General features: G+C 39.7%; 1 protein-coding gene across 1 annotated transcript in view; it reads right to left on the minus strand.

Moving 5' to 3' along the window:
- LOC118324881 (fibulin-2-like) overlaps positions 1 to 19,091 on the minus strand; it is a 28,622-nt gene extending 9,531 nt beyond the window's left edge. Inside the window, exons 1-10 of the mRNA XM_035657377.1 lie at positions 19,044 to 19,091; positions 15,323 to 16,785; positions 9,248 to 9,362; positions 8,705 to 8,834; positions 7,155 to 7,356; positions 5,979 to 6,197; positions 5,124 to 5,234; positions 4,427 to 4,528; positions 3,444 to 3,575; positions 78 to 215 (exon numbers count right to left, since the gene is read on the minus strand). Coding sequence (XP_035513270.1) covers positions 78 to 215; positions 3,444 to 3,575; positions 4,427 to 4,528; positions 5,124 to 5,234; positions 5,979 to 6,197; positions 7,155 to 7,356; positions 8,705 to 8,834; positions 9,248 to 9,362; positions 15,323 to 16,670 — 2,497 coding nt within the window. The 5' untranslated portion in view covers positions 16,671 to 16,785; positions 19,044 to 19,091. The remainder of the gene's footprint in view (positions 1 to 77; positions 216 to 3,443; positions 3,576 to 4,426; positions 4,529 to 5,123; positions 5,235 to 5,978; positions 6,198 to 7,154; positions 7,357 to 8,704; positions 8,835 to 9,247; positions 9,363 to 15,322; positions 16,786 to 19,043) is intronic.
- Between the last annotated feature and the right edge of the window lie 6,015 nt (positions 19,092 to 25,106).

Genomic DNA, 25,106 nt, shown 5'->3' on the forward strand with positions numbered 1-25,106 from the left:
TAAAATAAAATAAAGGCTAACATAACATAAATCAAACAATTAAATCATCATCTTAGTAAAAAAGTGATTTCCCTTACCCATACAGTTGCCCTGTGCTTCCTGGTTAAAGCCCACAGGACATTGACGTTTGGGGTTGCACCTGAAGGAGCCCACTGTATTCACACACTCAAAGCCGGGTCCACAGTTATGGCTCTGCTGCTCACACTCGTTGATATCTGAGGAAGAAGATGAATAACTGAGCTGATGAGGACTGAAGAAATTAATAATTGCAAATAAAGCACAAATCAAACATTATTAGTTTCAGTCTAACAATCCACTATGTTTTAATCACTACAGTAGAGCATGGTATGGTATACATGTAATGCCACATTTCATCACTGGATGGCACTGTGGTTCAATGGCAGATTGTACAGGTACTAACATTTACTGCAGTTCATCTATCATAAAGCTCTCCCTGTCAGTACTCCAGAGGTTAATCAAAAGAAAAAGAATTGTATTACAACTTAAGAATCTTATCTATACCAGTCACTCATTACAACCAGAATGGCCTGAATGACAGTTTATAATTTCAAGAAGATGAATACATCTAATGAGGCAAACCAGCCGAAGTCACATGCAGTAGTCCTCCCGTGCAGTGTGTGAATGAGCAATGAAGTATATTCCCCCAGAGTCTTCTAACACCTGTCTACTAAGGGATTTACCTCCTGTCAATCAACCTTCCACATCTGTTGTCATAGTACGAACCAAAGCTGGAGGGAAATCAGAATCTCAAAAGAATACAAAATGTTGTGCATGTGCGTGTGTATGAGCGCACAAGTGTGCATAATGCATGAGTGCCTTGTGCAAGCAGGCTTGCAGGATTTCACCTCTGTAATTGCCGTATAGAGGCCTAAATCAGCTCTGGCAGGCAGCCCTGCTGATATAGGGTAGGTCTCTAAACAGCAGATAATGATTGAGCATCTTGCTCCTGACACAAGCCTGGCAGAGTCGGCAAGAGCTGAGTGAGCCTGACACCGACATAGACAAAGAGAGATAAGCTGAGAGGATAAATGTGGGAGAAATTGGCAGTGACCTCACTCCCAGCGAAGGCAACAAGGAACCTACAAAGAGTCCAGTTGCTTTATGTGAGAATTTAACCTCTTGAACCTTTCCCCTGTTTTCACTCTCTTTATTTACAGGCATAGTGACTTTAACAAGATAAGCTATATATTGTTATTTCTAGAATAAGTTTGTCTGAAATACCATCAAGATACAATGCATGTACAATTTTTATGAACAGAAAAGCTTTAAGAAATTTTAAGTTGTTTTGGATTTTTAGCCATGTTTAATGGCATGGCTCTGTGCAAGGAAATTGTCTTTTGTTTGGTCACTTCAACCAGATTAAAATATCTCAACTATTGGATGGATTGCTATGAAACTGCAGGGATTCCTGATTCCCAGACAATGACTTTGGCGATGTGCAAATTTTTCCTCTAGCACCTCCATGAGGTTGATATTTGTAGTTTCGGATGAAATATCTCTACAACTGTTGGGCGGATTGCCATGAAATTTAGTACATACTTTCATGGCCCTCTCTGGATGAATTGTAATAACCGTCGGGATCCTCTGACCTTTCATCTAGCACCTTCATCAAATCAAATGTTTAACTTGTCCAACACTATAATTTATGACCAAACACCTGCAAAACCCTTCAGCCTTAGCTCTACTTTGTGTACTTTACTAATTAGCAAATGTTTGCATGCTAACAAACAGATAGATAAGATAATTATAATTATATATAATATATAATAATTATATCTGCTAAACATCAGTAGGTCAGGTCATTCTCTGCATTAGTACTGTCAAAGCATAAAAAACTTTCAATAGAAATGCACATCAGATTTTGTTGCTCCTCACGTTTTGTTGTTGTTGTTATTTTCTTATTTCCAATTATGGTTCATGTGTTTTGACCCTAATACCCCCAGCATGCTTTGGATGATGTGAACAGAAAGTGTAATGTTGCCAGGAGTTACTGAGTTAGCTGTAGGCTACACCTGAACTCCCCTCTTCACTTTATATCATTTACATTTTGGCAAATCTGCAGAAAAACAATAAGTGGTACATTAGTTACTAGCAATTCATGATTGCATTTTAACCATGGATATACAGGCATCATAGGGATTGTATCTGATAGTGAAATATGTCTACATTTGATGACTATCTGTATGGAGAGCTAAGTAAGACATCTGGCCATTTTGGTTTTATTGAGCTATGACATAAGAAAGGATGTGATGTTTTGCACAATGTGTCAGTCTGATGCAAAATATCAAAGATTGTTGAACATACTGGGTTAGGAAGACAGCGAACATTGTGAATAAGATAAAATAAGGATAATTACTTCAATGTATTAACTGAGGCATGCTGTTTAGAAAAGGGAGAGGGACACAATTCAGTTCCTCCCTGTGTGGTGACTTGGCTTCATTTGTGAGAGGAGGGAAAAGGAGCACTTCATTACAGTTTCTTAGTAAGTCATGAACAGGGAATAGGTTGCACGGCACAAAGCTGTTTTTTCAGTCTGCACTTGAACTAGCAGCTGTTTAGGGGCTTACTGTTAAACTTACTTTCTTGTTAAATGCTCATTTTGCCTGATTGAACATTCTTTAAGTTCACAAGTAGCTGCAGATTAGCTGGGTCTCCTTGACTAAGCCCACAGAAACCGCATCTGCAGTGGCAAACAGCCTTTACAGCACATCTAAAACTCATCTTAGGGGTCCTTCTTCCTGAACACTGCTGCACAGGCCCAATTTATGGTGCATGGAAATAATGAGACGTATTGGGAGGTTTACTATTGCATCTCAAAGTTGGAAGCCACCCAGAAAGACAAGCTAGGCAGCTCTTAATACTGACAGTAAACAGCAAGCAAATTCTATGGAAATACCTCTGTGGCACAGTTATTATAGCTTTTTTTATTTTTTTATTTTTCCTAAGTCGGTTTGCTCGTTTTAGTTTAGTTTTTATTGTTTGGAAATCTATATTTTATGTTAGTTTTTATTAGTTTCAGTTCAGTTTTAGTTTATTATGATATGGGGGTATTTGTCAAGGACAGAACTGAAGAAGTTCAGAATAAGTATTACAATACAAACACACTGACTCACAGTCTTGTAGACATCCCAGTACCAATAAAATGTTTTCTTAAACCAAGTCTTAGTTTTAGTTGACTGTAACAACCTGTGTGCTCTCATGTGAAATTACATGACCTCTCGGTGTGAAGAATTAAAAAAAAAGTCTAATTCTCGATTTTCAATACTTATTCTCAAGGGTGGTAAAAGCAATTGTTCGCCTGAACAATGTGCTTTCCTTACATTGTTAACCTGCAGTAATACAAATGCTCTCTTGCTGGTATTTACAACTTACTCACTGTGGGTGGAAGTTTAGGGCTTTGATGCTGATAAGGTTTAGTGTACCTTCACAAATGTCGTTGTTGATCTGGTGTCCTGGAGGACAGGTGATCAGTCTTTGACAGATATAACTCCCAGCGGTATTCACGCAGCGCTCATTCAATTGGCAGGCATGTGTGGACAAACACTCATTTATGTCTGGATGTTTGAAAAAAGAATAAAAGACAACTGTGTCAGTGTTAGGAAAGAGAGTAAATAATGAAAAGTGCACAGTAGAAGACTCTGGATGAATAGGTTTACAAAAAGCAGACAAGGAGATACAATAATACCATCAACTGAGCTGTGGTCTGTGTGTAACAGTCAGCTGTTAGAAGCAGATTAAAGAGACAGGTCGGGGCCCTCCTCTGGGAGAGAGATTAGGGGCAAGGCCACTGGGTATAACATCCACACAATGAGAAATTTGTCACCATACTGAGCCGCTCTCTGTGTCACTGCCACAGTTTGCTGCTGTCAAGCAGGAGACAGACCAGTGGTTACATCTTAACTTAAAGATATATCCCCAGGGAGACAGCTTAGGCACATAGAGCAGTAGCTGATCAGCCTCACGATAAAACACACAGTCCAAAACCATTCTTAGTGTAAATGAAGGGTATATCTGGGGTGCAGTTGGTGAGATATATCGTGATAATGCATGGATAGGTGGGATGATCCTTCTCCTAGAGACTTATGATGAACAAGATGAAAAGAATGTCTCCCATTTATATATACTGTCTACATCACAATGTGTTGGTGAGAGTGACGGGGATTAGGGCGCTATCTCTTCTGCAAATCTAGAGGCGCTGATTAGAGAAAAAGACAAATCAGTGGCAGACAGTCTTGCCAGGAAACTCTCCTCAACTGGAACAAAACTCCTCTGGCAGAAAAAGAAATGAGGGCTTAAATTGTAAGGCATTTTTCAGTTCTGTAATTGCACAGAATTTCCACTTGCTACCCCTGGTGTGATGTAAGAAAACTGTTTTCAGCATTATAACTAAGTTTAAGTTCCTTACCCTCACAGGAGTGTTCATCGGCCATAAGGGAGAATCCTGGGAAACAGGAGCATTGTCGCCTTCCGCCCACTGAGGTGCAGTGTTGCTCACATGGGTTGTTTCCTGAAAATGATACTGTTTAGTGAGGTCAAATAAAATTAATTGTATTACTGCTCCACACAACATTATTTAGTCTCCCATCCAGTACTTGTCTCCCACCCAAGGCCTTTGTGGCATTGGGTGGGAGACAAGTACACTATTTACTGTATTGCCGTTTGCTCATTTCCTTTTCACAGGTTGATCCCTGACCTGGTCATATTGTGTTTCCTATATTTGGCCCACAGTGTGGTAGACCTCCACCCTGGTGTCATGGAAACCAAACAAGAGAAACAAAATGTGACCCCGCACAGATTATAATATGGAGAACTCATGAGAATGAGTGGCTGATGCTGAAAACAAACTAACCTTTGATACCATCTCACTACTTGTGTTTGACATTTGCAGCACAATTACATTTCATGGAAAGGGTGAGTTTGAAATAACAACATGTCAATCTGTAGCAGCCTGTGCTGGCTTTTCATCTAAACAGATTTGACTACATAAAGATGCGTGTTCCAGGTTCTGATTAAGACGTAAGGATGAATGAAAGTGCTCATTGTGGGCTGTCAGGCCTGCATGCTTCCTTTCCCCTCATCTCATTAAGCTGCACGTTTCTAACCTTCACAGGGGTTGAGTGGGACAGGGATCTCAGTGGGAGGCGGAAGCGGTGAAGTGGGCTCCGCTCCTGCTCTGTCATCCTCCTTCAGCGTGTTCTCGTCATCCACCGTCTCTGCAGAAACATGAACAATCTCATCACAGGAGCGATGAATTACACTGTAATCAAGAATTCCACCTGTCAATCTATTGCGGTCTTAGTTAGAGGTTTAAACCTCGTGCAATTCCTGCATTTTCGAAGATATGAGGCTGGTAGCTAGAGATGAAAGTTGTAATAGCAGTGAAGGTGAGACAGGAAAAAACATTGCCTGCAGACAAACATTTGGTTTTATTAGTGTGCCCCATCCCTCACTGTAATTTGCTGAGAGCTCTGGCATTAGTATCCTGTTGAGACAGGCTTGTGTTGGTGAAAGCCACTGTTGATTAAAGTCTGGTACACTGCAGAAATGTCATACAGCATTACCATTTTCTAAACTGCACATCTGAGGAGACCTTCAGTTGGTGCAAATAGTGATTTTCAAATAGTGAAAAGCTGAAAAAAGCTTTTTGACAACAGCAGAGATGTGATCAGTTGAGCACTGCTGTCAGTCCAGGAAAGGGATGTTAGTGTGTGATTAAAATAACTATTATTACGCAGTATCAGGGCTTGCAGACAGGAAGGAACTCGAACAGAGCAGGAAAATAATACACTGTGAATGTGTAGACAAATTACAACAAATGCGGTCTTCCTGACAGGAATGCGGACTGTAAATCATATTTCAAAGAGCAAATGGAGAGTCACTTTCCAGTTGCCATTACATCACCTAAAATGTCTGCTAGCACTGTGTGACAAAATAAAAATTGCTGATCTTCACTTTACCTTGCGCACAAGTGAAAGCATCCTCTTGCAGCACGTATCCAGGGAAGCACTCACATCGGAAAGAGCCTGGCGTGTTGACACATCTGTGGTGGCAGATGTTGCCCTCATATATCAGGCACTCATCCATGTCCTCCACCTCAACAGGTCCCTCTACAGCATTTTCCCCATCCCGCTCCTCACCAATGGAGAAGGCCTCTTTAGGGTACGGGCTGTCAGATACTACAGCACACAGAGACTGTTGTTCTCACAGGTAATAAAACTGTATAATGATATAAAACTGCATAAAAAGATGAAGAGCGTTTTATTGCTTTGCCTAAAGGGAAACACCTTTTAAATATAATAATTACAGGGAATGATAAGGAGGATTTCTTTTCTTGTTTGTTTTTATTGTAATGTTTATTTTTGCAGGGATAAACACACAGCATCAACCACTGCCACATACCACATTATTCATAGCCTAAGCAAGTTAGCAACGCCCTTCCTAAGATGGGCTCTTAAAAATACACATGCAACATATCAAGATGCACATAATGCATCAATACAAGTTGCAAAAAAGAACAATGTAGATGTATATATAATGTTTTGATTAATGTCTTTCTTTTTGCTTTGCGTTTGTTATTGAAGGATGTCTAATAGCGTGTCTAATACCAAATGGGATGGGCCAAATATTTGTCATCACTTGGGAATAAAAATTCAACTAAGTAACCATAAAAGAACACATACTAATGAAAAGGCACCTGATCAGACCACAAGGCAGATCACGCTGTTTTAACACGAATTTGAAATGTTTCACCTTGTACAAGCCAAACCAAATCAGTGCAAGTATACTACCAAAAAACACAGTGGTTTACTAAAAAAAAAGATGTAATGTAATGCCGGGCAGGCAGACAGGTACTAGATCTCTTAGAAATACAGTACAGGCGTGATGTGGACTATTATACTTTGTTCTGGAAGGCCAGTGAGGTGCGTCATTTTTCATCAGGGTTGAAGCATCTTACTACAATGCTTCCTTTGAACAGCTAGTATAAAGAAAATTGATTGTCTTTGGTTTAAATCAGTACTTTTCCCTGGCACCAGTGTGTATGACATGTCCCAACACAACAACAACCCTTGGCATGGAGAATGCTATGCATTAAAATTTGAGTATTTGTGTGTGTGAATATTTGTTTACAGTACCTTTTTCTGGTGGTGGAGTGGAGTTGAGAGCGGGCCTCTCTCTGACAGAGTGCCAGTCGCCTTGATTCCAAGCCTTGCTCTCCTCCCCCTCGCAGCAGGTTAGAAAGACGTGTCTGCAGTGGAACCCCAGATACTGGTGGGCTTCGCAGCGATGCCCCTCACTGCGGAACTGCAGCCCCAGAGAGCAGCAGTCACAGCACTCCTGCAGGTTACACGCAGTCACATTACACATGTAATCATGGATTATGTAGCTTGGTAGAGTAGCTCCCTTTTATGAAAAAGACTACACTCAGTGGTCCATACAGTATGTAAGGTCTGTTTTTAACCACGCTAAAGTATCTAGAGCTGTATTGCTATATTATATATATCTGTTGCTATAAAATTTTGCACTTGACATCATGGTTTTGGCAGAGGATGACTGACTTTGGTGAACCCCTGACATTGTTTTTGGACCAAATACCTGCAAATCTAATGACATTCCCATCAGCAAGAGCTGCACTTTGTCATTAGTGCTCATTAGCAAATTGTAATATGCTAACACATTAAACTAACATGGTGAACACAGTAAACATTACCTGCTGAACATCAGCATGTTAGCATTGTCATTGTGAATGTGTCAGCATGCTGATGTTAGCACTTTTACTCAAAGTACCACTGTGTCTAAATGGCCTCACAGAGGCTGAATTGAACTTTGATAGTTACAAGCATGAATTTGGGGGAACTCTCCCCCTGCTCACAGCCTCTCTCTCTGTCTCCCTGTGGCTCTCAGCAAGATCACCACTTAGAGTGCATGGGACCATAGCGAAACATAAAACTGAAGTAATGACCACCGTGATGTACCGTGGCAGTAAATGGCATAATATTACTAAATCTACAGGGGTCCAACAGGAAGGTGATGAAAGCCAATATTTAACAGCTGCACTGCAGCATAGAGTCGACAATGACCCCATGCTGCTCAAGGGTCTCTGGGAAGGTAAGTAAGTATCCTTCAAAACACAGGTCAGATGGCACTATAGTGGCTTTGGGAATCTGGACGGAAACGATAGAGTTACACCGTCATCATGACCCCTCATTAACCGCCATAATGGCTTTATGTCTACCACTGCTACTGTTTTACCAAATGAATTATCAGCCCGTGTTTCCACCATTTTAAGGAGACCAAACAATTGACATCCGGCGTTTCCAATGGCTGAGGTCTGCCTTGAAGATTGCGAAGCTTTAGGACTGTGGGAATGTTCACTTGTAGTTAGGCCTAAATCATTTTACCTAAATTAAATAAGGTAATTGAATAGCAGGAATTGGCACAACAGCGGTAATGATCAGAGGAGATATAAAGTACAAAGTTGCTCAAACACTGCAGGGAGACTCTCACTGATTTCAGACTAGAACCATCTACACGTGATTTCAATTCACTGTGACTAATGTGTTTATCAATTGCAAATTTAGCCTATTTGAGGCCTAATATGAAATTTACAATGTCATTAAGTTTGACTGTGAGCCCAGTGAACTGTGTTTGCCCTTTGCCGTTGTATCTGGTCAAAAATTCTTGCCTTGTAGGGATCGATCCCACATTTATTGCTGGCATCCTCTTCACACGTATCTCCTGCTCTAGCTACATTCATTCCAGCCAAACACCGACTTTCTCCCAGGGAACCGAGGCAGCACTGTTGTTGGGCAGTCCTGGCAGAGAAAAGCAGAAAGAACTGAGGAAGTGTTTGGACTGTGGCCCCACTGCAACACTGAGTGGGCTGGCTATTCCTCCCACGAGTGCTGCTACAGAGCTGACTGAAATTTGTTTTCAAGTTTCTATAAATCTATGGAGAACTTGAAACCTACATCTTGATAATTTAGCTCTGAGGATCATTCCGTGTTTGCAGCAAAAAGTGAACTTAAACGTAATCTTGCAAAAAAAACATAATAATAATAAAATATGAACATTTCTCATTATGTCACTTTACTCATCTATTTTCAAATTCTCCTCTTTAAGTCGAATGAAGTAGATAAACAGACAACCTGTCCACAGAAGACTATTTGAGATGATTTACAGTGTGCAGAGCTAAATGACATGAATGGGCGTTTAATAATGGCCTTACCAGCAGATGGAGTGCCTATCTTTTGTGGGTGGCTCCATGTTGTTGCAGTGACCATTAGCCGAAGCCCATTTCTCCCCTGTCTCACAGCAGGTCTTCACCAGCTCCTTGGCAGACACTATAATGAAACACAAATACCCTGTTCCAGATTTATCCCACTCAGTGCAGCCAGGAATCACATAAAATGATGGTTACAACATGAATTGAATGAGCTGGAAGAGGATGGTTAACATTTACCATCATAGAATCCCATCAGAGATATGCTGTAAAATCTGGTTACACGATATAAGTAGAACTGAATTTCTTCATGGAACTCTTGTCTGAGAAGCTGTTTTTGGTAACTAATGCTGAGAATAGTAAGTACAATCTGTGTTTTTCTTTTCAGACTCCTTGACTCTGCTCTCACTTTCATTGGCAGAGAGAAGTATGAAACCCAAGACTATAAAATTACCTTCAGAGTTACATCCTGGCTAATCAGGGCTGGAGCAAAGTGAAAAAGTAACACGTTAGCACTTCATCTCAAACTCGGCCAGGGAACAGACAGGAAAATGTATACATGTTCCTTCAAAAACAGGGCACTGCATTCCAGCTTTGATTTGTAGCTCCTGCACTAGTGTAGAACAACAACACAACTCATGACATGTATGCCTTGTCCGTCACACTATACAAAACAAAATAACTGTCAATCTGAATATACCCAAAACACAAAATTAGTTTGCCATTGAGAGTTTTAGTAAATGTGCTCCCAGAGTAACGTTAGAGTTTTGCATTATATGTTCCAACTTTAACTTAAAGTCTGCCTCCACTCAAAAATATGTTTTTCTTCTTGTTCCTACAGTTGAATATTTGAGCTTCACTGTGCAGAATGATGTATGGGCAGAGTTGACACTGGAAAGATGTTTTCACATTCATCAGCTCAAAGTGGAAAGTTTTTCTGTGCTAAATGAAAAGTGTGATGTAGAAAATCCAAGCCACCAGTGCTCATACACTGAGAGAACACTGTGCCCTGCTAGCAGCTCAGTTTAGCGTGTTAGCATAACATTTGCTAATTAGCTCAAAGTACACCTGAGGCTGATTAGTGTCTGTTTTGCAGGTATTTGGTCATTAACAAAAAGTTTGACCAATCATTCTGTTGGGAACATGAATAAGTGTACCAAATGTCATAACAATGTATCTGATGTTTATCACATTTGAGTTAAAAAATAAAAATGGTGGCGCTAAAGAAAAGGTCAGGGGATCACCAAAGTCAGTAGGGTCCATTAATATATTTTCTGAGATATTTGAGTCTGGACGAAAGTGGTGGACCAAGACACAAAAAAAAATATATAAACAAATTCTAAAAGCTTTAATTGGTCTCTCATAGCATATGGTCTGTTAAATGAGGGTGGAGGTCACGTAGAGTAAAGACCAAACAAAATCTTACTGCAGTTCTAGATAGATGAAGCTCAGCACAGTGTGCCCAAGGTCATTCTTGCACTTTAACTTCCAAATCTGCTTTATTTTTGTTGAAATACCTCTCCTTGACTTACCTATACATAATAGGACCAAGGCAATTACTCAGAATAGAACAAATGACTGCTGCAGTGTGCATAATTTAAAGGTTTAGAAATGAAAAAATCTAAACCTTGAAAGGCACAATGACCCTTTGATACGTAACTACAGTATCTGTGCCAACCGTGCAGTTAAACAAGTCCCTTTGAACCAGAGTGAATGTATATTAAAAGACAGAGAACATAATTATTCATCCGCCTTCTTTTGCCTCCTATTCATTTTCTCCAGGTGGAATCAGGTCATCCATCATGAACATTACACAAATGTGTCAATCCAGAATGTGGCATGTATATAGAGTTAAAATACATATATAGACATAAATACAGGTCATGACCATGTTTACAAAGGATTTAATGGATGAAATGACTTTGAAGGGAGACTGCATTTCACCAAAATAGCTGCTGGGGATGTAAACAATAATAAACTATTTTAACCAAGCTATATGTGAGTCTAATCAGGTCTCTTCCTGTCTTTTTGACAGACCTTCTAATTAAGCATGTATTGCAATGTATTCCTTTCAGCTGTGCAACAATTATCTAAGTTGATTTATTGTGCTTGCACAATGGAGATCTAAAACATTCACTTGAAAGGTGGCTGAGGAGCATCTATCTGTTCCAGGCCTGTCATTATATATGGCCATTAGACTAGCATTAACACCAGATGCTTTTGTCCAAATCCAAAACTAGTGACATCACACCCTCTGAAAATATGAAGCTAGAATAACAACTAAAAAGGGCAACTCTCAACATGTCTGGAGGTGTCATAAGGCAGTGCGCTGCAGCTAATCAAGGCTCATGTGTCTTTACTTTTGTGGACTTGGCAGTGACTTACAATACAGGTGGACTGGAGAGGACCAACAATGTGAACAACAGCACATGCCAAGGGTCCATGACATACAGACTCATGTGGTTGAACATGTCAGATGATTCATGCCGAAAGCTTAAAAGCATGTCCGTGTTTGTGCATGTATGTAGGTGTGTGTGCAGTCCAGTGTGAGTCTCGGGAAGGAGTGACACAATGTTCTTTTCACCTTCCACATGAGTACTTGCAGAGATACCGTGTTTTCTCAAACACATAATCACTGTCCAAGAACAGCTGGATGTGACATAAGAGGGAGGGCTCTCCTGCTGTCACCATGACTTAATTTCCAAAACAGCCCATTCAGGTTTTAATTATTGACAACTTATGTCTTAATCTTCCTGAGTTTGGCAGCCAACAATCATGTGATCTATCTTTTGTAGTCTTAATCTGGGTTAAAGTTAGTTGATCCAAGCCCGAGGGCTTGACTTAGTCTTTGATGGTTTCATAACCTCCAATCCACATACACCTCCTTGTGGTTAAATATCCTGAATGAAACATTAAAATATGAATTGCTATGACTAATTGTGCACTGAATTATTGCAACTTACTGTATAGCTTGTGTTTCCTAAAGAACCCACACATGCACACACCTGTGGTGTTTTGCATATTAAATTGGTTAGGTATATTCCACTGCACGCCTCTGACCAAATATTCTCCACAGTCTTGTAATCTGAACCTGTTTCCCATTGCCTTATTATGCCTTATATATTCCAAGGTGTGTTCACAAACCAGAACACAGGAAGTGTGGCCATTTCTTGCCAGAGGAAATCCGTCCAAATCCTGATTTTGGACGTGATGGACGAAAATAACACGGAGGAATAATATTACCTAATTGGTTTGGCTAGTTTTCAAGTCCCATTAGAACTAACTATTCATCCGAAATCTTTATATCAGTGGAGCATAAATGTAAAATGTAGATTTCATATGAAAGGTTTACTATATTTCACCTTAGGAGGAACGAACATGAGTGACTGCTTGGCTTATAAGTCTGAAAACATCTGTATACAGTTGCACTGCCTGGATGTTAATGAAAGAAATGCAGATGGGTGCAAGAGGCAGATCTGTTATTGTGTTACAATTTATTGCCAAGCTCTCTCTACTTATATAGTGGATCACTTTTATGAGTGGTTTCCTGCATCTGCAGCAGATGTTTATTTTTTTATTTATAAGCATAAGTGACATGTGGATCAAGCGGTTTTTCAGTAAGGACATGTTGTGGATGAGAGATATGCCAAAATTCCTGGAAATGACCTGGAAGGCACCCTAGATTGACCAGAGTGAGCTATCTTCTTCAGACTGATTTTCACAGGAGTAGTACAGTGGGAATGAACTATCACATGACCAGCTCTGGAATTTACCCTCCTTTTCATCCTAAGGAAAATTATACATCTGCTCAGCCCACTCCCATATGCAAGCATGTTGTGACAGTACTGTTGATAAAAAAACAAGCACTTTCCACCTCACCTCAGATGATTTTTATGCTGCAGTTGACCTACCCATGTCTACCATTCTTCTAGTTTAGTTCAACGTTATGGTTTAGTGCTTGATAAAGTAGGAAGCTGAGTTACTTAAGGGGGACGTGTGGAAGTGTGCTTGAGATGAGGCGATTACTGAGAAGATTGGGAAACCAGCAGCCTCATGGGAGACGGGTAATCGCACCGGCTCAAGAGGGAGTAGTGAGTAGCGTCTGGCAATCAAGCCACAACAGTGGTCTCATTCATCACATGGGTATTATGCCGCTCACAGGTACAACCCCCAAGAAATCCTATACCAGGTCCAGCCCAGCATCAGAAAGCCTAAACAATCCCATCCCCCTTCTGAGCACACACATGCGTCTGGTTTGAGAAAGAGAGGGCAAATGAGCAGGAGTTATTGACTGAAAGAAAAAAAACATTTATCTTGGGCCGTGTTCCACTGCAAAGGCAGCCCATTTATGTTCAGTGAAAAATGGTTGTGTTCTTGTTATTCATGCTTTCTCTTTTCCTCTCCAAATAACTTTGGCATCCTCTGCTAATGGCATTGATAACAGGCATTAGTCAAGACCCTTATCAGCTGGGTTTTTCCTGTACTTTAACATGTCACCACTCTGGAAATCTTCCCTTAGTCCAATGACCTTCAATAGTGAACCCTTCAGTCCATACTACAAACTGAGTGGCAATACCATTTTGTTTAAGCTCCTTATCCCAGGAGGAAAATCCATCCTATTTTGACTTTCAACTTAAACTCTCTTCCATGAAGCTATAATTCACAGCTGAATCGCTGGATTTTATCCTCATGCACTTATGGACAGTGTGGAAAACCTTTGTGGACGTCTGTCAAAGCAAATATCTTTTTTCTCCCAGAAAAAGAAAAAATAGAGTTTCTATATCGGCTCACAGACGTTCACACACCGTTTCACATTTTACCCCGACTAACAAAATGTGTTATGGCAAACAGCAAAAAAGAATTTCTAAACTATATTCTCCAACAAGTTCAATCGCACAAAGACACCGCGCATATGCACTTAGCATATACTATACATACCTATGAAGGCCAGGTGCTGAAAGGAAAGAAAAGTCCTGACAGGTCTCAACAAACATCATTCTGCTGTAAAGTAGGTTAACACACCTCCACCTTTGCTGGACAAAACACCACCAATAAAAAAAAGTTATCAGAATCTTCACCCAGTTTCTTCAGTAATTCAGTCACTGAAGTGGTTGTAATGATGAGATGACAGAGCTAATACATTTCACTGATTCATAATTTAGTTCAGTCACTTTATAGGGAAGTCTTATAGTACAATACAGTGAAACTACCTTGTGCCATAGAGCCATAAAGTACAGGGATATTATGATCTAATTAGGTTTTTCTTGACAGCAAGTTTATTAAGACTTGTGGAACTACATAAAATCACAATAAAACTAACAGAAACAGATATTTGTATTATTCTATGGCACTGTGTGAGATTAAGATATGTAACCTAACCTATAACACATTTTGGAATAGACATGGTGTTTTTCCTCATATATTCCAGTGCAGTGTAACTCATCTTCTAGACATCCTTGTAATCACTTCATCATCTGGTTTCTGTCCTAGTACCTGTAGTGGATTGGCCTATATGCCCCAAAGGGGCCAGATCTGTTTTGAGAACATGATAATCACATGAAGGATACAGGCAGGAGGCACATTTCCAGAACTCTCACAGAGCAAAGAAGGTATATTAGAAGCCAAATAATGTAAATATGGCTTCAGGCTTGGTATTACTCGCTTTTTAAAAACCTCCAAAGAAATAAATATAGCATTCTCTCTACTTGAATGCATGAAAATGAGTAAATACTAAGTATAGTTTATTTGACGTCTGAGTAAGGTGGATAAATGCTATCTGGGGAAAACAGCCTTTCCATGGACAATTGTTTTTCCTGGATCACTGCCAGCTTGAATAGAGTGATTATGAATTCCTCCTCAAAAGGCAGGATGTTAGAGAGGGAAAAGGAAGAAATTCTTCTGAAAAAGTAACAACCTAACATTGTCATTACTAGGCTATAAGTTATCACGCTGCGAGGTAGGCTTTGAATGAATCAAAACATTTTAGGCTTCAGATTTCTTTTATATTCAACTGGTTTCAATCACTGCAATTCAACAAGAAGAGTACTGTTGAACATAAAAGTTAAAAGTATGCTGACTTACCCTTTGTGTCTCCCTCCACATCCTGGTAGTTGTAGAGGGTTTGGGGTTGTCTTTGAGGCTGCTCTCCATCTTCCCTCATTCGGACTGGAGCTCTTTTGGTGGGACTGAACTGTATTGTGGGATATGAGCCCTGCTCCTCTTTCCCTGGCGGCTGCCTGCGCTCCACTGACACTTTTTCTTGTTCCTTATGGTCGTCAGAACGGGAGCCGCCGTGACTCCCCATGCGACTGCCATGGCTATGTTTGTGATGCCCAAAGTGCCTGCCGTTGTTTGCACGGGAGGTGTATGCTGTATCTTTTAAAGTATCCTGTGCCACTCTGTTTCTGTCACTGTTATGTCTAATGGTCCTTTCACCAATTTCCTGTTGTGGCATGTGGTTCTCTGTGGTCACTCTCTGCATGGTTGTTAGTGATACTGACGTTTCGCTCTGGGCCCCTGTAGTGGTTGGATCCATGTTATGTGTGACTTCAGCCTCTCTGCTCCTCTCTGGATTAGAGCTTTTTTGTGTCTCCCTCAGTTCATGTCTCCTGTCATCATGGGAGCTGAAGGAAGTGGAGCTTGACTCTGGGTAAGCTGGTGGTACTGTAGTAGATTCCAGTGGTTGGGCCACATCTTGGATAGTGGAAGACGTTGGCCCTGCCTGTGTATAGTCATAATCATCTGTGCCAAAACTGGGTGGGTCCTGCTTATACAGTGGTAGAGTGTTTCCCAGTGCCAACTTGGAAAATGGCTCTACGGGACTCGTTTGTCGGCTGTCATGACGACTGCCAGCGTCTCTCAAAGGGCTGTTGTTCTCAGTGGTGGTGACCTGCATGGGCTTATTAGGACTACGAAGGTCACAACCAGGGATAGGTGAACACATTAACTTACCACCTTGATTTGGACAGTGGCAAACCTGGCACTGGTCAATCTGAAAGGAGTGTCCCGCCTCATATTTCTTGTTGCCATGGGTACAGCCAACTCGCTCACATTGAGGACATCCATCTGCAGGTTGTAAAATATCAATGCAGTTGGAGGGAATTTCAGGGCACGGGATAAAATGACAGCTTATCTTCCCTCCTCCCACGGGACAGGAGCATTCAGTGCTTCCGAAATCCACAAAGTAAGATTTCCCCTCTGGGACTTTCCCTTTCTGGAAGCCTGCTTGGATGCAGTCGTAGTACTGGTAACCCTCACAGGTGCAGCCCCTTTGTGCACAGGTGGGACAACAGGCACCCTTCTCTAAAACCGTTTCGATGCAGTTCTGCAGAACAGAACAGTCCACACCTGTGCAATCTTTCTGGCTTAGACAGGTGTCCATGCACAGAATGATCCAACATAAAAACAAAGTTGCACCCTGAATGTTCATTTTTCATAAAAACAAAGTGTTCAAAAATGTGAATATTTCAAGTCCGTTCTTCAAGGTAAGCGTCTCTTCAGGCTAGATTTGAGTCCAGATGAGAAAGAATTTTGTGTCTTTTAGCCTGTAAAAGTAAACAGTGCTTAATGATATATTTACAGTACAAACTTTGTCTGGCATTCAGCTTGATAACAATCAGTGTCCTGTTATTTTGGTTTGTTTTCACAGTTATTATAAAAAAAAACCACATGTTTCAATTTAATAACCTGTCTGCTTTAATTTGACCACCTGCCAAATGTACATTTTTTCCATGCCTACTCTTTTGGCACCACAAGGGATGAAAGCTGTGGTTTATATTTGATTGCACATGAAAATGTGGCCATGGGTAAGGTTGACTGATGGAAATATGTTCAATAATAGTCCAACAAAAATTATCAGTTGTTGAAAAAACAATGGTGAAATAACAAAACCTCCCTTCTATGACAATGTTATAGTTTGCCACACTTCCCTGGAATATGGAATATGGCGGGTTGTGTTGTGCAAATAGTGTACAGTCATTTGAGTCCATTACTAATTTCTGCCTATAATGAGAGCATAAACTGTTTCAGCACATTGTGCTCTTGCAGAGATAACACACAAGTAATCTTATGTAAACTAGCAGAAACACTAAAACAAGACAATATGACAAACTGTAATTAATAAAGTAATATAAAGTATGGAAATGAATGGATTTGTTTGTGGATTTCTGGAACTTTTCTTTGTGTGCCATATGCAGAGACAGAGTCTAAGCACAAAGTCAGAATGTGACAAGCTTGATCCCGTGAGTAAGTGATGTGACTTCAAATCAGAGAGCATATTGAAAACCAGGTGTTTTCTATTTAACTGTTCCTGTTTTTCCTCGCTGCTTGCATTTGTGCCAATTGCAGAGACTTATGTGACATTTCAATCTAAAAGTTCTGGTTCAAAATCAGACATTAATTCAAAATCGTTCTGCATGACAAACTTTTATTTAGACATTTCCTGCTGGAATGTTTCTAACCAATTCCACTGGTTCTCTTTCACAGCCTATTTTGTTATCACATTTTTCCCAAACTGCATGTCCTTGGAATAGATTCCCACTAAAAGAGGAGCAGCTACAGAAAGCAAAGGATAGCTGTTTAAAGATTTCTTTTTCTACAGCCAACAAAGTGTGTAGCTGCAACTTACAATGTAGTATCTACAAGTACTTAGGTACAATTTATAACTGGGAACCTGGTTATTTCAAGTTCATCTGTCTGACTGCCTGTGCAATTATATTGGGAAAACTAATTCCAGCCTATGTGCTGACCAAAACATGCAGTGCATTTATTTAAGGTCAGTAAAAAATAAAATCTAGAGGCCTCTCAAAATCATAGGGGTCATCAGGTAAACATAACATCTGTAGCTCTGTCTTTTTAATAAAGCAGGCAAAGCCACAGGGCAACACAAAGTGCACTACAGCTCCATTTAGAGAATCAATGATTTCTTTGTGTGCTGTGGGTTCAAAATCATTTTACCAGATCTTGTAGTCTTTAACAGGCACATTGCCCACTGCTATGCTGTGTTGAACTCAACTCTTAAAAGAACCAAAACCCAAACTGTATATGTTTGTATATAACATTGAAGTGAAAGGGGAATTTTAACATAGAAAAGAAGGCCACTTAGGGAAATCTTATGGACTGATGACACTCAGCTGGTTGTACCTTTAAATACTTAATCTGGGCTGTTTTCTGTGAATGGAAAATAGTCTGTTGTTTGTTCAGCTATCGGTTCAGGTAAATGTCCTACACTGTATGCATTGCCATCCCAGGAGCCAAAAACTGACCTTTATCCTTTTGCGCACGCTGTGACCCGCGGGTGCGCGCACACGCACACGTGCAAACATTGTGTTCCCGCATCTAATTCCCAAATCCACCAGCGAACAAACTGAAACGTCAGTCCCAAAAGATTTCAATGAAGGGCAATGAATTAAAAAAGATTCGCTTACTTATCGAAGATTATTTGAAAGTGCACCGCAACATGTGTGGTGATCAAACCACTGCATTATTCCTCAGTGTGTTGAACAAGACAATAAATTACTTAAACATTTGAACTTCACAGTCGGGACGCATTAAATAAAGCGATAAAGCATACATAAAGCGTTTAATTTAAAAATGTAATTTGTCGGTCATATAATTAGGAACAGTAGATTTAGGCTACGATAAATCACCTCTCAAATAAATATAATACAAGATATAAATATGACAGTTTTGATCTAAATCTAAATATTTGTCCCTTTGCTCACATGTCCCCCAGTGGGACCCGTAAAATGGAATTAAACTTTTCAAATTATATTTTTGTATCCATAAAAATCACGTTGCCTACCTTGCGTCTCTGGCTTTGCTGTGCTGGTGTTCTCCTAAAAGAAACTTGTGCGTAAAGTTTATGACTCTCACTTGGTAGGCTGGGAGCGCCCTCGTTCCCTTTTTTGGGGGGAGGGCGGGACAAACATCCATTGCATTATTTCCAGCTCCTTCCAAATGGTTTCTGTTCCCTTTTCTGTGTTATAATCATCCAACTTACATTGAAATAAATCAGTACACTTACGAAAAATGATTGTGATGTTAAGTTAATGCTGCATAAAAGAATAGACTCATCTTACCGAAGACATAATAGTGGCACTGGTTATATCCTCTTACTACAATGTATAGTTTGCATTTGTACATTTGTGTTCACAATTATCACTGCTTAACCTCGGTATATTTACTTACTTTACTATTTACACAGCCTCCAATTAGGTGCAAATTGTTGACTGATACGCTGTTTACTCTTAGAGATGCTAACAAGCCACACTAATAAATTAAGCTCATACAAACATCATCAGACATCACATGATGTCTGTGATCTTTGTCAACAGAGCAGTTTGAATGGGTTAATTGTATTACAGCTGTAATTGGTGAAATTTGATATACTGCATGGTACAAGGGTCTGTCAAAAACAAACTATAGTGAATTTTATATTTTCAGTATCTCAGTTCTCTCTTAGTTTGATCTTCAGTGTCACTGAGTCACTAGTGAGAATAGATATAGACAAAAGCTGCCAGTGGATGAATAGATCAGATAGACACAAGGGGCACAGGGGCCATTGGCCACTTTGTTTCAGGGGTCTCCCTTGACTAATCAATGACAGAGATGAGTCAGTGGCCCCATTATTAGTTTTCTCTGTTTATTATAATCAAATGCTTGCACAGCTTCATCAGTCACACATTATGAAAACCCCTCAGTGTGTTTCCTGATTGAATGAAATGTTTATCTCTCATCTAATTCACAAAATGCTTAAAAATTACTCTCCATTTTGCATATTTGTGAGTTTGGATCAAAACTAGAAAATAACTGCAGATCCATCCTTTACAGAACCACTCTCCAACTGATTGATGACAGACCAGTTATCCTCTAAGCATATTTTCATCCACTAATGTGACTTGCATAACTTCATATTAATGACAGCTGTATTGATTTTTTGTGTTAAACATTATCTCAGCCTGACCTGTTCTTTATAGTCAAGCTGTGAGACACATGTATGGCACAGGACCACTGAGCACAAGTTCAACTAGAAATTGACCCACTCTTATGATCATTAATAGCCTCAACACATGAGATAAGTGGCCCTGAGGTTGGATAACCCCCAGGGAAGCTGTTGTCACTTCTCTGTGAAGCCCTGCCCTGTTGTGGAGCCTAAAACGCAATCCCATAAGCTGCTGACCCTCAGAATCATAGGCAACCCCATAAAACACCATCAAAGGAAATCAAATTTTACATGAGCCTTTCTTCCACATATGTTGTACAAATGACAAAGATTGCATAACACACATTACCCATAGCCACCTGCAGTAACATGTCTGTTGCAACTACACTTCAGATGTAAATTATCCATTGTGGCATTTCAACAGTCTCTACATAAAAATAAATCATCTCTGTAATAAAAATCTATAGTTGAACAGAAATGAGTCCGTAAATACTTCATGCCTTGTAGGTTTGGAACATTTGAGGCCCTCTGACTCCAGAGAGATGTCCTCATGTCAAAGGCAGGGACCAAATGGTCTGTTCCCCCCACAGTAGTTGACCTCTCTGTACTCTTCATGGGGCTAGAAAGCCTCAGCTCAGTAATGGCTCTCAGCCTGCGAGATAATGTCATCTGACACGCACTGATTTGGGAGAAGTAATTGCACCCCACACTGTTGTTATTTCTCATTCATGCATGTTTGAATGGTGACTTATGCCACTACTAATTGCCCAAGCTCACTGACTGCAACTCTGCTTTGTAATAATGTACCTAATGGGCACTTTCTCTATTTCACACTAGGAATATTAAATTAAAATTTAAAGTTTATTACACTGTGTTTATTATTTGTTCTCAGAGAAGAGTGAGGTCATTTTTGCCTCAGTTCATTTGATGATAGCATAGCCTTAATATTCTTCAGGGTTTTCATTAAAACTGATGCCAGTGATGGTGACATCATTGTCTACTTGGGCCCCTTAATGCAACAGGCGTTAATGTTATCTGTCCATTGTGTGATATATTGTCCTGATCTTCTGCTTTTGTTTAAACAGGTGGATAGAGCCTCATAGTGTTTGTTGTAACCTTTGTTAGGTCAGTGTGTGGGGTGGTCTTAATTGATATATTGTATACTTCAGTCCACTATTTTTTATTTCATGAGTCATTTCACAAGGACTTGAATGTGGAATCATCCTTACACATCATCCTGTTACAGTATTATGTAAGAAGAATCCCAGTAACAAGTAAATACACATACAAAGTTCCAGGGCATTATTTTTAATAGTCTAATAATAGTTTTTTGGCAGGTAACATGTAGCTAATGACCAATCAATGTTATTCTCAAAAATCTTTACTTTTCCATCAACACAGCGCTGTGGGTCTGTAAGATAAAGTGAAGAGAGGAAGTCTTTAAAGTAAACCAGCAAAGACAGGGCACTGTGGCACTGTGGTGGGCTAGACCATAGGAAATTAAGACCCAAATGTAATGTGGTGAAAGTGACTACCCACCTGTGTCTTGTAAAGACTTTCTAGGGTGTAGTTAAATTTCTGTTGTGGTGTTGCAGCCCCACAGTACAACAGCTTTTGGCTTAAATAGGAAAATGTTTTACTTTAGCATAGAATATTTAACACGTTTAAATGTGGTGCAATATTAACACATGATAATAGTATCAACTAGGCTAATATTAATTTAATTTTACTTGTTGTGAATATAAATTAGAAATAATCTCTTTAAGTTGTGACTGAAGAGTGGTTATTAGACACTGAATGAGGGGCACATGGAAGCATTTTAGCAAGATTACACCTCCATTGTCCATGATCATGAATGCATAGAGCTGCAAATACAAACTCACTCAGCTCTATCCACCTAATGCCTATACCATGGAAATGGTAAGGGGATTTAAAGCATGCAGTTAAGATTGTGTAAAGGGATTTACAGTACAGCCCTGTAGGCACTGCCCTTTTTTACATGATGTAGACCATGTTCTGAAGGTGAAAATGTACTTACTTATACTTCTCAAGGGAAGGTTTGATATTTAAGGAAATTGTTTCATTTCATTAGAATCATTTTTTTTTAAAAAGCACAAAGTTCACCAGATTGTTGAGAAAACTGCTGAATCAAGACTACCTGGACATCAGTAGTTTTATCATGTATTTGAGCTAGTCCCACCTCTTTTTATCCTTCTTTATATCACTTGGAACACACAAGATAGCTCCCTGAGGCAAAGGCTGATTTCACTGGATACTAATACTTTTTTATTATGCCTACCTACAGCAGTTTTAACTGTGCCTCTCACCTAGAGGACCTTTAAGCTGTGTACTTCCCAAACTATTTGAAACAGTGACCCTTCCAAAGCCTATTACATTTCTGGTGAAAGCTGAGCCACCAGTTGAGAACATTGCCATTGAGTAAGCATTTAAGTAAGTGCTATAGCCTTCTGCACCCACTTGTTTGGACCAAGCCAACCATGGTGGCCAAGAACAGTTCCTTCATCACACCAGGAAGGATGTGACTGCTGATGCATGCCAGATGAGGAGACACTAGAGAGAACTGCAAAGCAGCTGCAGCCATTTGTGACATAGGAAAATATTTGATGTGCAATGTATGGGTGTTGCTGCATGTTTTTTTGTCTAATAACAGAGGTGAATTGCTTTGATGGTTTCAGGTGTGGTAAATAATGTTGCGCTATTCCCAATATAAAAGTGGGTGGCCATTCTATATAAGACAAGACTAGTTGATTAAATGTACTGCAATGAGTAACTTTTCACCAAAAACTGGCACAAAGTCAAACACTTACAAAAAAACATTTGAGAACTTCTCCTTTTTTTATTGGATATACTTAATCGCTGCTGAGCTTTACCTCTGCCAGATTTGAACTGAGGAAATCACATAACAATCTAAGCCCAGAAACAACATTACAAGCACTTTTCCCTTTGAATGAGTTCAGCCTGGTGCTGCACTTTGTGTTGTCTAGACATGAGCCTCGATGTGAAGTGCTACAGACACAGAGCGTGACATTCAGGTATTGTTTTCCATGTTCTCAGACATTACATCATTCACTCCTAACATCACTTCTATGCGCACTGCCAATAGATGGGGTACAAAGATGAAACTAAATGTAGAAGTGACGCCCACACAAAATAAAATAAAGTTGTTTTCTCTTCTCAGGTTTCATTCTCAACTGCCGTCATTGTACTGAAGAAAGATATGTCATTTTATTTCAACCCAAAATAGTTTGAAAAACTCCAACCAACTTGATCAGCCATTATCATTTTAGACCACGTTACCGTCGTAGTGTGACTATACAGTATTAAATGTGTAGATTGCTGCAGTTGAGAACCAGGACATAGCACCAGTTAGTGATGGGTTTTCACTGTTAATGCATTATGACTCAAACAATATATCCTTTGGCACAAAGGAGCATTATGTAAAATATCTGAAAACCAAGTCTGTCTGCTAATCAAGATGTACATCTTCCAGTGTCTAGAAAACTAGAGGCAAAAACCGGGAGGAGAATTGCAGTAATAACTTTAAAGTCTATGAGAGGATGGATCAGAAATAATGCAGCCACTTCAACTGAGTCTGTATAATTAACATTCTGCTAACAATGCATGTCTTATCTCAGGGCCAGAAAATGATTTCACACACACACACACACAAACAAAGGGAAAATTATCACTTTCAGCCATACTCTTTTCAACCACTGTTCTTATGTTAAATATTTCATTGGTTAAAGGGCACTGATGACACTTCATTTCATTTTTTACCTATATATCATACAATGAACTCACTGCTGTCATCCTACCAAAGTGAGAATAACATACAGGGAGCTGTCAGTGACACCTAGGGGTGAAAAGTCATGCACTGCATGTTCTTAACAGCCGAACACAATGCAAGAATGACCGACAGCCAGTTCATGGTGATATGCCTTGTCTGGTTATATAGATTTATTTATAAGTTTATATAAAACAATGTAAAATCCACACTGTACACAAAATTATCCAGGTACTCATGTTGGCCAACTTCTAAATTCCTTGCAGCTCAAATTCCTTGCAGCTCAAATTCATTGCAGCGTAGACATTTCTTATGAAGTAGGAGGGGCAAATGTTTGATTTGTGTCCTCATGGCTTTCATTTATTATACTTGGCCAGAGTACAGGTAGATCTACTGCCTATAAGTGTCAATGATTAGTCAAATTTACAAGTTATCACCGTCAGGGAAATTGCACATTAAGCTTCTGATAGATGTGATGAATGTAAAAGCTTTAGGGTTGTCTTAGATAGATTGTGTACCAATAAACTGCTAACTCAGTCATATTATTTCAACAGGGCAGTAAGTGCCATTTAAAGTTACTGAACTAGGTGTGCCAAAAGGGGATGCAGATGCTGCTTGACAATATATGAAGATGCCAACCACAATCATGTTGTGAATCCTGTCATCTTTATGTATACAAATTAAACTAGTTTACTTAGGAATATGCACAATGTGAGCACAGCATTATCTTAAAGAAGTAAAGTATTAGTATATAATATTATCATTGTAGTTATTTGTTATTATTATATAACAATGTTATGTGTTATTATTATACCACATAAGCTATGATTCTCTGCTAAAACGGCCTCAAGATTAATTAATAAGGAAGGAAGCTTGCCATCTAGTTGATTTTGTAATTTGAAAAATTGTGCAATTACTTGAATTACCACAAACCAAACACACTGTGAACAATGGGATGTGCCCTAAGGTTCTGAGGCCCAAGGAAGCTGTCTGTCTCCCTGCACTATTTTGTAATCCAGGCTTGCAGGTGACTCAATTCAATTGAGTTGAAAAACAAACAAACAAACTGTACCTTTAAGAAACAGCGTCATCCACCAGTTGCCCGTCCTCGTGTGTGA

The sequence above is a fragment of the Morone saxatilis genome, unplaced genomic scaffold (assembly GCF_004916995.1).
Source record: "Morone saxatilis isolate NCDOM2014 unplaced genomic scaffold, NCSU_SB_2.0 Contig15, whole genome shotgun sequence".
Lineage (NCBI taxonomy): Eukaryota > Metazoa > Chordata > Actinopteri > Moronidae > Morone > Morone saxatilis.